Here is a 15,489-nt window from a genome sequence, read left to right as displayed (position 1 = left end):
ACAACATGAGAACTGTATTAAAGGGTTGCGGCATTGGGAAGGTTGAGAGCCACTGCTCTAAGCACTGGGAAAAGAGTTGACAGTATCACCTCCACTGCCAGAGTGCTGATGTGCTATTGGATATTATTGATAACACCACACCCTGAACTATTAAATGGCCTCTTTCAGCAGCTTTGTATAGAGTTTAAAAAGCAGTGGTAGATTAAGGCTCACTGGTGCCCTAAGCAAATCTTGGTGCCCCTACTTGGGACATACTCTACAGATCTTCATTGTTTTTTTTTCTTTCTCAACTTTGTGATGCCTCCTTTGGGCCTGGTGCCCTAAGCACATGCTTAGTCTGCTTAATGGTTAATACATCACTGCCTGTAACACCATACAAGTCAGAAGCAATCAGGCTGAGCTTTTTCCCCTACCAAAACAGATAATAACTACCCATTAAGGAAGTATTTGAACCATTGTAAGAAAATAACTCCAACCAACAATCCTCATAGGTGGCCCAAAAGTACCATATCATGGTTGATAGTATCAAGAACTGTTGAGGGATCTGAAAAGACAAGGGGGAGGGAGAAACTTCCTCCATTAGGTCTAAATTCAGATCATCCAGGAGAATTACCAATGCTATTTCCATCCCAAAAACTGGCCTGAAGATTTTTATCTTTTCTCTTCAAATCCAGATCCCAAAATATTCATAATTTATACAGTTTTTTCTCATATGTTATAACCCCATAACAATTTTCATTATTAAATGTAAATATATTCACTATTAAAATAAAAGCACTATTGAACAAAGCAAAATTGATATTAGTTAATGTGCCTGTCACATTACATACTATGAGACTGTAAGCAGATTTTCTGTAACTCAGCTTATTTGAACAAATGGAATTGTATAAATGAAATTGCTTTTAAATTGCAAAGTAGTTCAAGCCCTCCAGAATATTGTCCTTTTATCATCAAAATACCAAGGGAATAATTATCATTCATTTTTAAGTACATTTATCTTGCATTTGTATATGCACATATTATTTAAGTTGAGAAGAGTACTATACAAAAGACTGGCCATTTATGAGTCGGACTGCCCCTAAAGAAAGAACAAATCCTCTGAAGTGTTTTAAGTTTTTTCAATAAATATCTTGTCTTTGGCTTCCAATAGGTTTTTGTTTCTTTTTCTCAAAATGCTACTTCTGAAGCTTCCTCTTGAAGTTCTTTGCCATATTTTTTTAAAACCAGATTTCAAAGTAGTCCTTGTTCTACACAGGGTAAAGCAAATTGCACACAGGTTTGACATTGTTTCTTATGGGAATATATTCATCCAACAGCCAGTGTGTATCACATTATTGAGCAATCTCTTGACAAGTTTATTTAGTCACTGTTTCTTAAATGGTTTAGTCAACTTGTAATTGACAGCTCAGTTTAAAGGATGCAATGCTTGTCAAATTAAAGACAAAGGTAGCTGTAGTAGAGGGAGAATGCTTGGATTCTTAATAACCAATATTTCATCTTGTTTGTTTGTTAACAATTCGTGAAGTTTCAGATGGCAGCACTGAGAATTTTCAGATTACAGAGTTCAAATCATAGGATAACTGAAAACTACTAACTGTACATATAGAAAAATGCTCTGATTCACCACCAGGTAAAAATATATTTTATATAACCCTTTTTGGGAAAGAGGAATGTATCTCTAAAGAAAAGTAACAGTTCAGTAATGGCCCATCTTTATTTTTCAGGCAATGATAATTGCAATGATAATTGGCAGGCAGGCAATATTAAGATCAAAAAGGTCCAGATTGCCTTCAACTTCCCTAATTTATAGCCAAAGATGGTCAAATATTACGATGACTGCAATTTAAGTCCATTGAACCTGAACTTGCCAAGTTGGGGAAGACTGGCTTATGCACACTGATGTTGTTGTTGTATTGTTGTTGTTGTTGATGTTACTTAGTTTGATAATGAAACTTCTGCAAGAAAAGCACCAAGCTCAGAGAGCACCAAGACTCCAAGACTGGCTTGTACATGCAGTTGGCACACAACAAAATTGACAAAGAGACAATTAAGGGGTCTACGTGCAGGCATAACCCATCCCTGAAAATTTGTATTATGAAGTAGTGGTTTGGGCAGTCTCTTTGCATAGACCATGGAAGTGACCTCACTTATGAAATGAATGTAGTCGTGCTGGTGAAAGCTTATGCATGGTAACTTATCCATGATTTTTTGTGAGACAGAATTCACAATCAGAAGGGCGTCTGTAGGGAATTGTCCAAAAAAGTGAAGATAGTAATTCCAATGTAACATGACAGGCAGAGCAACACACATCCCAAGTAGAATAGATAGAACTGCAAGGTTGACATATTTGATCACCTCTGTGGACACTCCTGCTTTGCAGACTAACCGAAATAAACAAACTAAACACCTGTTTCACAGCAGCATTAAAGATCTCCTTATAAAATAAATCCCACAGTATGATATTCTGTTCCAGTGACATTTTTAGTATTCCGTGTGAGGAGAGTAATCCCAAATTAAAAAATATTCATGATCCATGCCATTGTTCTGCTTTCGGATTCTATTATCTTCTGACACAGTAGCATAATAATGATCATGAGTAAGAAATAGCACCAGCAGAGATGAAAAAGAATCCTGGTTTTGTTTCTGGATTGCCTTGGGATACCCTAACAAAACATGTCTTATCAGCCTTAAAGCTCTTTGAGGTAGGAAATAAGTGTGGGCTTCTGGATTTCATATGCAAATAGCAGGCAAAGCTTATCATTATAATTCTCCAGTTCACCAAAATATGCTTTCTTACAAAGGTTGTAAGTTCAGCCTGAAGCTGTGATGCATAAATTATTGAGTAGGTGTATAAGACTTTGTACTTTAGCATTACTGTACATTATAGGAGAATTAAATTTCAGAGATCATCAGCAGAAAAATTTGACTTAAATCTGAAGCTGGATAATGACAGTAGTTGTGTGTGTGTGTGTGTGTGTATGAATGATATAAAATTTAGATATATGCACTGAATATAAAATGTGGCTCCTTATTGTTTATTCAATACACATTCATACTGTATTCATTTGGTCTGTGTTCTTTCTGTCTCTATATCTCTGTCTCCCTCTCTATCTCTCTCTCTCTCCCTCTTCCTCCCTCCCCCTCTCTCCCCATGCCTTTGAATCAATGTGGACTCCTGGAGACTGGCTTGACCAATCACTGCAGTTTTCTTGGCAAGATGTCTGATGTGTTTTGCCATTGCCTCTTTCCTAAGGATGAGAGAGAGTAACTGGGTCAAGGTTACCCAGCTATAGCACATCTACAACTCAGTTTCCCAGTTTCTAGTCTTATGCCCTTGTAACTGCATTAAACTGGCTCTCCTTTCCACTTTCATACACAATTTAAAGCAATAAGAGAGAAATATTGTTTTCTATAGGGACACATGCTCATACTAAGGATGACAAGGAATAAATGAATACAAATGGATACACTTTGTTCAAACTGATTTTTTTTTCAAAATGGTTTTTCATTACAAGAATATAATAATAATAATAATAATAATAATAATAATAATAATAATAATAATAATAATAATAATAATAATAATAATAAAAAATTTGAATTTATTAGCCGCTCCCTTTCCAGACAGGACTCGGGGCGGCGTACAATAAAGCATATAAAACATATGTACAAACCTATAAACATACATATATACAAAGACATACATGCACGGAGGAGGTAACAAATTACATCACATTTAGACAGTTAAAAATCACCATTAAAATGCCCCAATTGTAAAAACAATTTACAATTTAAAATTTAAAAATTTAAAAGGACTGTCAGGAGGAGTAAGAAAAAATTACGGTTGAGCCAGGCCAGATAATTGAAAGAGGTGGGTCTTCAGCTGTACACGGAAGGAGCGGAGATCGGAAATAATCCTGATGTCACGGGGGAGGTCATTCCACAGGGCTGGGCCCATCACAGAGAAGGCTCTGCTCCTGGGTGTCGCCCCCCGACACTGTTTAGCGGACGGCACCCGAAGAAGTCCCTCTCTGTGTGAGCGGATTGGTCGTAGGGATGTATGGGGCAGGATGCGATCCTGCATGTAACTAGGTCCTGTGCCATGAAGCGCTTTAAAGATCATAATCAAAACCTTGAAACGCACTCGGTAGACCACAGGAAGCCAGTGCAGTTCGCACAGGAGAGGTGTTACAGGGGAGTATCTAGTCCTCCCCATAATCACCCACGCGGCCACGTTCTGGACCAACTGTAGTCTCCGAGTGCATCTCAAGGGAAGCCCCATGTAGAGAGCATTGCAGTAGTCCAGGCGAGACGTCACTAGCGCATGGGTGACTGTGCGTAGGGCATCCCGGTCCAATAAGGGGCGCAATTGGCGCATCAGGCGAACCTGATGGAACGCCCCCCTTGCCACGGCTGTTACATGGTCATCCATGGACAGCCGGGCATCTAGGAGGACGCCCAAATTGCGCACCTGTTCCATGGGGGCCAGTTGCACGCCCCCGATGGCCAGAGATGGAAGCAACTGGTTGAACCGGGAGGCCGGAAGCCACAGCCACTCCGTCTTGGAAGGGTTGAGTTTTAGTCGGTTGCCATCCATCCAGACCCGTACGGCCTCCAAACACCGGGACATCATTTCAACGGCCTCATTGGGGTGGTTTGGGGTGGAAATGTATAGCTGAGTATCATCAGCATACAGATGATATCCCACCCCAAAACCACGGATGATCTCGCCCAGCGGTTTCATGTATGTGTTGAACAGGAGAGGCGAGAGCACCGATCCCTGTGGCACTCCACATGTGAGTGGCCTCCGGGTCGATCTCTGCTCCCCTGCCCACACATGTTGCGTCCGGTCAGAGAGGTAGGAGCCAAACCACCGTAAAACGGTGCCCCTGACTCCCAGCCCCTCCAGCCGGTGCAACAGGATACCATGGTCGATGGTATCGAACGCCGCCGAGAGATCTAATAGGACCAGGATAGAGGAACAACCCCTATCTCTGGCCCTCCAGAGATCATCAACCAATGCGACCAAGGCCGTCTCCGTGCTGTGCCCGGGTCGGAAGCCGGACTGGCGCGGGTCTAGATAATCATTTTCCTCCAGGTGACGTGGGAACTGTTGTGCCACCACACTCTCTACAACCTTCGCTAAAAAAGGAAGCTTGGAGACTGGACGATAATTGACTAGATCCGTTGGGTCTAGGGAAGGCTTCTTGAGCAGGGGCCTCACCACCGCCTCTTTCAAGGCGGCCGGTAGAAACCCCTCACCCAACGAAGCGTTCACTAGGCCCAGGAGCCAGTCGCGCGTAACCTCCCAGGATGCCAGTACAAGCCAGGAGGGACACGGGTCCAATAAACATGTGGTAGGTCGCAGACGTCCACGCAATCTGTCCAAATCCTCGATGGCAACCGAGTCAAACTCCTCCCAAAGCGGTCCCTCAAGACTCGCCACGGGCGTCTCAACTGGACTACTGAAAGGGGCCCATCCCATCCGGATTTGAGCGACTTTGTCCTGTAGATATTTCCCAAACTCCTCTGCTCTGCCCTGTAAAGGGGCTTCCCGCGGTCTCTCAAACAAGAGGGAGCGAGTCACCCGAAACAGGGCGGCAGGGCGGTTATCTGCAGATGCAATAAGAGCTGCGCAATATTGACGTTTGGCCGCTCTTAATGCCACAAGGTACGTCCTCAAGTAGGCTCGTGCCTGTGCTCGGTCAAATTCGGAACGGGAGGATCTCCAACGACTCTCTAGGCGTCTCTTGTGGCGTTTCATCACCCTTAGCTCCTCAGTGAACCAAGGGGCCAGGGTGGTTCGTCGCCGCAGGAGAGGCCACAAAGGCGCCACCCGGTCTAGGGCCCCGGTAGTCGCACTATTCCATGCGTCTACCAGGTCCTCCACTCGGGGGCGGGTCAGGTCCACAGGAGGTGGCCCAAGCTCCGTCTGGAACCTGTCTGGTTCCATCAGGCACTTGGGGCGGAACCATCTAATACCTTCCGGTTCCGCCTCCCCGCAGCGGGGGGTAGCACCAGGGAAGTCAAGCACCAGGGATATCAGTCCATATCTTGATAAGACAAAAATATATAAAAGTGCTTGCTTCTCAGGCTTTATTGGTAAATAAAATGGAACAAGAAAGTAAAAAGGTGTCATTATTACATCGCTTGGACCGTTCTTTTAGAAATGCTATAAATGGAGGCATAAGTTTAGCATGTAATCCTGAAGTGAGAAAGGTCAATGTACATTGCTTTAATGGGGAATGATCTAGATTCAACCCTTGACATATCTAGCAGACATTAATAAAATATCTGCAGAGGCTGGATTGGTAGACTTCTATTCACAAAATGGGTCTAGGACAATTTGCCACGGCCATGGCAAGTTGTCCCATTCTGTCACAAAATAGCTTCTGGCTAGCCAAGGCTATTCCCAAGGCATCCATTCATCAGGAAGCAAACTGATAAAGTTATTTGCCTATTTCCATTAATTCTCCAGGATGGTCTTTAACATTCCATTTTATCTTTTTTTAAAAATCCAAACAAACAAACAAACAACACACTTGAAAATGAACACCACCAAGTTGCAGGAAAGAGTGTATTTTTTAGTAAAGATAGTGAAATGATTCTCTATTCCATGATGCCCCCTTTTTATTGCATTTTTGAAAACCTCTTTTTTATTCCTTCTATATAAAAGATACCCTAATGAAATATTTTATACAGAATATTTATCTAAAAATGAATATCTAAGATCAGCCCTATAGAATAATGCAGCTCTTAATGTGCTTTGCTTTAGATTGAACATCATGAAACCTCAGAGCTTCTAAATCCCATGGATCCCTCTCTGTTTTGATAGATTTCTTACAGACACAATTGTCAAAAATTAAAAATTTAGAATAAATCCTAAAGCAATTCAAACACAAACATGATAATCCCCCCAACCCTTGGGAGAAAAAAAGATCCAGAAATCCTTCATGCTACTTAAACAATTGGATTATCTGGGCCCTTTTAGTTAGGATTCAGACCTTGTTATTGCACTGAGGTGCCATTGGCATATTTGTTGATCACTTCTGCAGGAACTGGGATGGTGAAGGTGGATCTTTCTTGGATCTCTCAGTGGCCTTCAGTATGATCAATCTTCTAATTCTTATGGACCAATTTATAGAATTACAGAAACTTATCTTTGATTCTGGATGGAACTGTACTTCCCACGAGAGCTGATGCACAATTTAGGAGTCATTCTAGACTCCCAATTCCTACACAAAAACAGGTGGTAGCTATTAATAGGAAGGGTATTTGTCTAAGTCCATTTTGTATGCCAGTTGCCAGGAGATCCTAATCAGTGTCACTCATGTTTTAGCCACCTTTCATCTGGATTCATCAATGTCTTTTACATTGGGCTGCCCATGAAAGTGATTAGGAAGACAAATCATGTTCCAGAAGGCAGCAGCATGAGTAGCCCTTCTTGGTATGTGTAACTCCTATAACTGTGAACTGGCTCCTGCTAGGTTTCCTGGTGCAATTCAAGATGCCGATTATCACCTTTTAAACTGTTTATGATATGGGACCAGGTTATCAGCCTGTTAGATTAATTTCTGCTCATTCCATGAGCCAGGATGGATGCAGTACACATCCTTTATATTACACAAAGATGTTAATAGGATCCAAGCAGTGGGTCCTCTCTTGTCATGCTGTATGTAAAACCATACTGCTTGAAATTTAGATAGCCTTGTCTTTGCTGGCCTATTGTAAACAGCTGGTTCTTCTCCTGGTATTTAGCTACATTGTAGGATGTGGCCATCCTCATTTTTTGTTTATATGTTGGCTGACTTGCTCTGAACATGTGGAATGGATTTTAAATGATTTTAGTTTGTTTTCTTATTAGTGGTTTCTCTATTTGTGAGGTGCCCAAAGTTGTGTGTTGAGCAGGCAGCCATTTAAAGATATGTAAATAAATACATAAACCCACAACTTCCTCCACATAGCCTTTCTTCTATTGTTAGGTTTGGCTCCTATCCACCCATGCTCTAACAAAATTGTAAACATTTTATGTCATTAGCATTTTTTATATACTTTGGAGAAAACCCAAAGAAGTAAAATAAAATAGAAGCGATATCTTTGTTTGCATTTTCTCTTTCACACAAGAAGAAGCAATATATAACTCCTTGTGCATAGAATGAAAGGAACATTATGGAATGTAGCTACTGGATTGTTATAAACCAGCATCTGGAGAGTATACTCTGCCCAGTGTATAAAGAGGAGGCTATATAAGTTTTCTCTAAAAAGTAAATCTTCAGCTACTTAAAAAGTAAGTTTAAAATCTAAAATTAAAGTGAGCTTGGTTTAACCACAAAGTTCCCCTTAGTGAAACACAGTAATAGTGGTTCCATGTATTTATAGATATGATCTCCTAGCAATAGAAACACTATTTTAAAAACAAAAGTATTTGAAAATATCCCAGTGTTTCAAAATATCATTATAGAAAATCAATATGCTCATCATTAAGCAGTCTATTTGGATAACCATGTTTTAAAATTTGTCCCATTGATAATTATGTATACTGTACTTTTTATTTCTATTTTGAAATAAAATTTAAATTCCAGGCAAGGAGAGGCAATTACATAATCTTTAATGAAATATTAATGAATAATGAGCAATTATTATATTTATAATAATTATTAATAATATATCAGGTTATATTTTAATAAATAATTGTAATGATTGCCTAATAATGAATAAATGTCAAATTAATTAACAACTAATTCTTATTGAATAAACTTACTGCTTGTAGTCCTTAGTATATTATGGAATGAGATTGAGGAACAGCTAATATGAAATGGCTAAGATGTTAAATTAGGATCGTGGAACCTCAGGTACAAGTCTATCCCCATTATGGGAGGTCACAATCCAATGCTGTGGTACTATGTTTTCCCGAAAATAAGACAGGGTCTTGATTTCTTTTGACCCTCCAATAAGCACTTGGCCTTATTTTCGGTGAGATCTTATTATTTTTGAGGTGCAGGAGGCAGTGAGTGTGGTCACCTCAGGGCTGCTCCTGTGTTGCAATTTTTTCAGGGAGGGCTTATTTTTTGGGGAGGGCTTATTTTAGCGCATGAGTTCAAAAGCCCGATTGGGCTTAATATCCAGGGAGGTCTTATTTTCAGGGAAACAGGGTGTTCAGTATGCCACCTTGAGTTCCTGAAGGAAAGAAACATACAACTCTAAGAAATAAATAAAATAATGGATTGCCAAGCTAATTATCTTTTGAAAGAATTTACATGTATATTTACAACCATATAAATGTAGCTTGACAGATTTTATTACCAATAAAATTTGTAGGTATGAGATTATTCCTCAAAAGTTGAATCTGTGTCCTCAACCAGACGTTTGTCAACATGTAGGACTTTAAGTCCTGTAAAATCCCCACCTCAGTCGCCTTTTAAAAATCCTTAAATGCTAAATTGCAAAAAGTCAATAAAAATATTTGTTGCTTATGAAGTATTTAGGATGGATCTAATGTGAATATGAGTGAGTGGGCACCAAACCTCCCTTTATTCATGTGCTCTCCAACTATTATCATGTTCTTTTGAATTTAAAACTGAAGCAAGGTTTACTGGGAAAAAAATACTTTCTGTTTGAAACATTTCAGGGAAAAGACTCTTAATTATAGGACTCTAAAGAAATACTCCTGACCAAGCTTTATTGTTATTGTGATTGGATAACTGATAATGTGAACAAGCAAGTAAGGTTTTATTAAATAATCATTTAGGCTCTTTTAAAAGCAGTCGATATGCTTTTTATATATTCGAAAATCGGAAGGAGTAGCAATTTGAAAGAAGTAGAAAGCATATCTGATTTATTATAACAATATGTCAGCATATTTTTCTTTGATGGGTGATTGCTTTGATTTTACATTGGGATAGTTTAGATTTAATTTACCAGCACTGATCAATTACTTTATTTTCTGTTGAAAAATTTTCTCAATGTCAATGAGGTGACCTGAACAGAGCATAACTGTAACTGGTGCCTTCATTTCCTGCAAGGCCTCCTGCTTTGCCTTGTTCTAAAATGAGCTTCTCTGAGGAGAAAGAAAAAAAATATGGGGGTATCCTGCTTGAGAATGGTTTGTGATCCCCGGGATTCGCTTTCTGCAGTTGTTAAATTTAAATCCATCTCCTTCATGCAATTGGAGCAGATCTGGGGTTAAACAAACATTTGATATCCATTGCTGTAGCAATTTGATCTACTATAAATCACAGTGGAAATAATGCCTATGTGGTTTAGAAGAAATGGGAAGATAAAAATGCAATCAATTTGTTGCCTTATAGATTAAAATTCAGTTACATGTAGAGCTGAAAGAAATTTCAAAATGTTTCAAAATCAATGTCATAATTTTTAAGACTTATCACATGTTATAAATATGAATTTCAGAGAGCAGCATAGGGAAACAGAGTAATTACACCAGCCTTGCCCATTCGATAGTTTTCTAGTGAGACTGAATTATGGTATCATAATTTTCCAATTGCTGGAGGACCCAGCTACCCGCAGAAGGTTCTTGAAATTAGATGGAAGACCCTGTGAAATTGAATCAAGGACCTTCATTGCTCTGCCCTAAAGCACCAAATGTTTTATCAAATGACTCAAGCTTTTGAAATCTAGTTTATTTCGATTAAAAGTAAAGCATACATTTAAATCTCTCCTCTTTTCAGTACATCAGTGGATGAAAATAAAAGTGCACTTTTTGTTAGAGCTTGTTTATTATATGTATTAGGAGAGGCTGGAAGAAAATATGAACATGCAATTAGGATCTCAAAAAAATGGAAAATAAATATTACAAATAACCAAAATCAGAAACAAAATGTAATATGGCACATAAAACCTTTTTCAAATAGGAACTCCCATTTCATAACCTCAAAGGTTTCCAATAGTGAAAAATATACATGAACAAAAGATAAAAACATCACAATTTAACCAATACAGACACATTATCCCATTCTCTTTATTGCTTAATAAAAAGCTGCTGAAACAACAATGGGTTAACCTGCCTTAGAAAACCAAAAATGACTTTTTCTAAGAAGGGAATCTCGTTCAACCTGGTTCTGAACATCTGTTACTGATGTTTCATGATACGAGCTTTTGAAGTCATCACAATTTTGCTCACCCAGCAAGCACTCCTGAAGAAGGTGCAAAGTAATTCTAGGTAACTGATAGCTAAATTGAGAGACTTTATAACAAATCTTTTGTTGGCAGTAAAATATTAAGTTAGCTAAATCTGGCTCTAATTAGATGCTTCCTCCCTTTTATTTCACAAAGAAATGGCTCTAAGGATGTACAGGTCCCTTTTTTTTCACCATTTAAATATTAGGGATGTGCAAGAGTTCTTGGCACAAATTGTTCCGTGGAAAATTTAGTGTTGAGATGTCCATGCCTAAACTGCAATGTAACTGTGTCTGGAATTTTGATCCATGAATTGGATGAAATAGGGCTGTTTTGTTCTGCCTAGAAATGGTGGTTGCAGGGTGAAGGAAAGCTAGGGATATTGGTGGGTGGTGGAGGAGGGATAAGCATGTGTGATATATTCCCTGGGACACTGGTGGTAATGACTGAAGGATAGAAAAAAAGGTGAGGAACGGATAGGAGTGTGCTGCACTGAGTATTATGGGAGAGAAAGAATACGCATAGGACGTTACCATTCTCACCTTATCTGGGTTTTGTTTTGTCTGAAATCTAAAACTAGTGAGATATTTTGGATTTTGGTTTAACCAAACCATGACTGACCTGAAATGGTTCAGCAGAACTTCTGGAATATGATGGTTTGTTGCAGGGATTCCAAGCAAAGCATCCCATTTCATGGACACACATAGCTTTAACTGAAATTGCTCCAGGGGAAAATATCTCCATCTTTGAGAATAATGCACCAAAACATACTCATTCATTGGAGGATTTCATTGCAAGAGTGAGAAATCACACAACTGGCATGGCAAACAATTGCCCTGCATCATGAATGAGGTAAAATCTATTATAAGTTCTGTATCTATCTCTTTATCAGTTCATTACTCGATTTTTTCTAGAAGTACATTTTGTGTATTGTAGTAATTGCTTTTAGATGCATTAATTACAGACTTCCATCTTCATGAAAATCAACCTCCCTCGGTTTTGTCTAATCCCTAACACTCATTATCCAGTTGCCTTGGATTGAATACCACATCTTTGCTCTTATCCCAATAGATTTTCCAAAGATTTTAATTATAATTTAACGGATTCTTCCTTACCCTTTTTCAGGAGAAAAGTCCTAGACCCACCCAACTACCATCAAGGGAAGAAAAAAGCATTAGTCATCCTTATATGAGCTGAATGTTTCTTGTAAATAGGAAAAAGAGTTATTTCAGATTTAGATGAGTTAGATAATAAGATTTTTTTCCCTAAGAAGCCTCCCCCCAGTTGAGACCTAAGAATGAAGGATTATTAATGGAATGGGGAAAAAATGGAAACTGTTGTTTATATGAAATGCAATTAATTATCCAAGGGACACGGGACAAATGGCTGCTTTTACATATAATAGCAAGAGGATCTAACTGGATCTATTAATCAGCAGACCTCTGGATGCCTCTCATCAGTATTCCAGGAGTCTTTTTAATCATGGTGCCCACATTCAGACAAGGGGCCTCCTGCAGCGATCAGTCTCTGACCAAGGAGGCCAAATTATCAATACTGATTTCCGGATTGCTGCATTGGGGAGGGAAGGGAATGGGTGTGAGCGAGCACTGCGGGGCTGGCCAGACCTGATGGCTCCTGACTGCCTGTATTAGCATATGCAGCTGTCTGATGCCCTACCCTCAGGAATAACAAAGCCTTCTTCCACCAGGTTGGAAAACAGAACAATTTTGAACGAAAGGGCATCTGTGGCATCTGTATCAATTCTGAATGCGTCTAGGAGGACAACATCTGTGCCAAGGCTTTTGTTCCCTGGAAGCAAGTGCAGGGAAACTGATGTTTTCTTCAATCGTGCCCAGATGAGTTATGGGTGGACCAACTTAGTAAGTTAGCATTCTGAGAAAACATCTCCCCCCTTATATTCTTTTAAAGCTTTAAGGAGGAAATGGTGCGGCTTTTTTTAAAAAAAAGTCTGCCAAGTGTTTGATGTTATGACAGCCAGTGCATTTCTCCTCTGTGCTTCCTGGGAATCACCACACCCTTTACTGCAGTATCACTTTTCTCCACGGGCTTTATTGCAGACTCAGGGAAAAATAAAAGAAAATAAAGGCTAAAGAGAAAGGGGTTGGAAGGAGTGGCGGGGGTGGGGTGGGGGGAAGAGGCCGTTTCAGCCATTTGCACTTTGTAAAACTCGGCTGAATCAGAGGATTCGAGGTAGGATCTTGATCCCCATGGGGAAAGCAGAGTGGATTATTTTGACACTCCCAGAACTGCAGTCCCGATTCCTGGATAACACTCCGGCGCACCGCAACCTTTCCCTGCTAAGATGCAAAGGGCGGGAGCGTGCAGTCCAGGGGTGCGGCGGAGGTTTATTGAGTCTGCATGGAAAAATAAAATAATAATAATAAAGGCGGGGCGGGGCGGGGAGGGGGCGGGGGCGCGCCAGCTTTTGCTCTAGTCAGACAAAATAAGACCAAACTCGCGGGAGGCATTGTAATGAGTAGGCGATTGCTGTATAGAGAAGAGGAAGAGCAGGCTAATCTAAGTGACCTACTTCAGGACACATACACACACACACACAAACACACACACACACCGGCACCAATGAATGCAGCAAACCAGCAAGAGCATTGGGGGGGGGGGGATCAGCGACGGTGCCACGGAAGACATCTAGGGAAGGCGGAGTATTTGCTTTCATGTCCTCCGCTCCCTTCGTGCGTCTTTCTCGCTAGCCGGGGAGGGGGTGGGGAGAGAAGGGAGGGGCGAGTTCCCCCGGGGCTCCTGCGAGGCGGCGGCGCGCCGGCGGCGAGATGGGTGGGGTCGGTCTGCATTGTGCTCGGCTGCCTGAACGGGTGGCGTCCAACTCTGCAGGTGCGCCCTCGCCGGGAACGCCCGGGTTCAGCGCTACCCTTACACAAAAGCCCTGCCCGCCAACGCCGCCCCAGCCCTGTCTTTGCTGCCGAAAAACAAACGCGCGCGCGCACCCACAGACAGACAGACAGACAGCGCAAATACCACACAAACGCACGCCTCGCTTCCACCTTCCACCTCGCCGCACAAAGGCACCCGAAAGCAACGCGCCTACTACATTCGGGTCCCGACCTCTCTTGCAACAACCCTCGCCAAAGAAAATGTTGTCTGTCTCCATTGCATCCACGTGGCGGGCGGGTTGGCTAGGGAAAGGCGACTGGCCAGCTTCCCCGGCACACCCGGTGCAAAAGTCGCTCGCCCCGGTTCTCTGAGCAAAGGCGGGGAAGACCCCAGCGACTGGCAGAATCGGAGGTCAGAGCGAGCAATGGGGAGGCTGGAAACGAGCCAGCCCCAAAGACACAATAAGTTCTCGCTCTACCTTCCCCCCAGTCTGCTGCCACAGAGGTCCTCCAGAAGAGCATTTTTCTGAAGCCCCCAAAGGGACCCCTGGTTTATCCGACCTTAAATCGGAGAAAAACAGGGCTAAGATTTAAGTCGGACGGCACCCAACGAAATGATTTGGGAATCAGGCTACTAAAAAGATTGAAACTGAAAAAATAATAATCTTCAAGTAAAGCATAGACTTAAGATCACGACTGCTTAGCCCTCTCCCGATATGGCTTTTAGAAAAACCCAGGCTAATCATAATCATAATATAATGATATTTCTCCCTTTTAGAAATACAATGCAGCACCAAGGACAGCAGAAAGGGAGAAAGGGTTGAAGAGAGAGAGAGAGGCTTCAAGAAACGCTCGGTTTGCCTTACCCATTGCAGTTTTAGCCATTGTAGGTGCTACAGAAGCTCCGAGCTTGCGAAGGCAAAGAGGTCCAGCTACAGCAGTGGGGAGAGCGCGCGCGCGAGGAGACTAAGGCACTGAGTCAGCAGAGCGGGGCTGAGCACAAGAAGGAGCGAGAGGCAGGAGCCCATGAATAATTATCACCCCTCAGCCTAAGCAGATTGGCTCGAGAGGTCCCCTGACATGACTCCCGCAGAAACAGATTCTTTGAGCATTAAATATTGATCTGCCTGTGGTGCTGGAGTACAAAGTGCCAGAATGCAGTTTGAAATGGAAATTGGCCCTGGAGTGCTGTGTTCCCCCTTTGCTTTCGCTTTGATAGTACATTCCATGTCAAGAGCTTAATATCCTAGCAGAAAAACCTATTGGTCTTGAAATCTCTGGCTGTTGCTAGATGTAAAACATGCACAAATGCATTCTAAGACAATTTTGTGGCACTAACAGAAATAGGAGGGGAAGTGGGACAATTTAAAGGCTGTTTGTTTTCCTTTTATCCACTTTGCATAATGCTGGTGCTTATACACTATCTATATATAAGGATCTTATATAATTGTGGCTGCAATGATGGGCATGGTTTTCTATGAGTAGG

General features: G+C 41.3%; 1 protein-coding gene across 1 annotated transcript in view; it reads right to left on the bottom strand.

The window, feature by feature from the left end:
- Nucleotides 1-15,012, bottom strand: part of STMN2 (stathmin 2) — a 34,568-nt gene extending 19,556 nt beyond the window's left edge. Inside the window, exon 1 of the mRNA XM_081950826.1 lies at nucleotides 14,870-15,012. Coding sequence (XP_081806952.1) covers nucleotides 14,870-14,888 — 19 coding nt within the window. The 5' untranslated portion in view covers nucleotides 14,889-15,012. The remainder of the gene's footprint in view (nucleotides 1-14,869) is intronic.
- Nucleotides 15,013-15,489: the final 477 nt, after the last annotated feature.

This window comes from Natrix helvetica (genome assembly GCF_964273705.1).
Source record: "Natrix helvetica genome assembly, chromosome: 4".
Lineage (NCBI taxonomy): Eukaryota > Metazoa > Chordata > Lepidosauria > Squamata > Natricidae > Natrix > Natrix helvetica.
The sequence above is the reverse complement of the archived record's forward strand: the minus strand, read 5'-3'. Positions and strand labels throughout refer to the sequence as shown.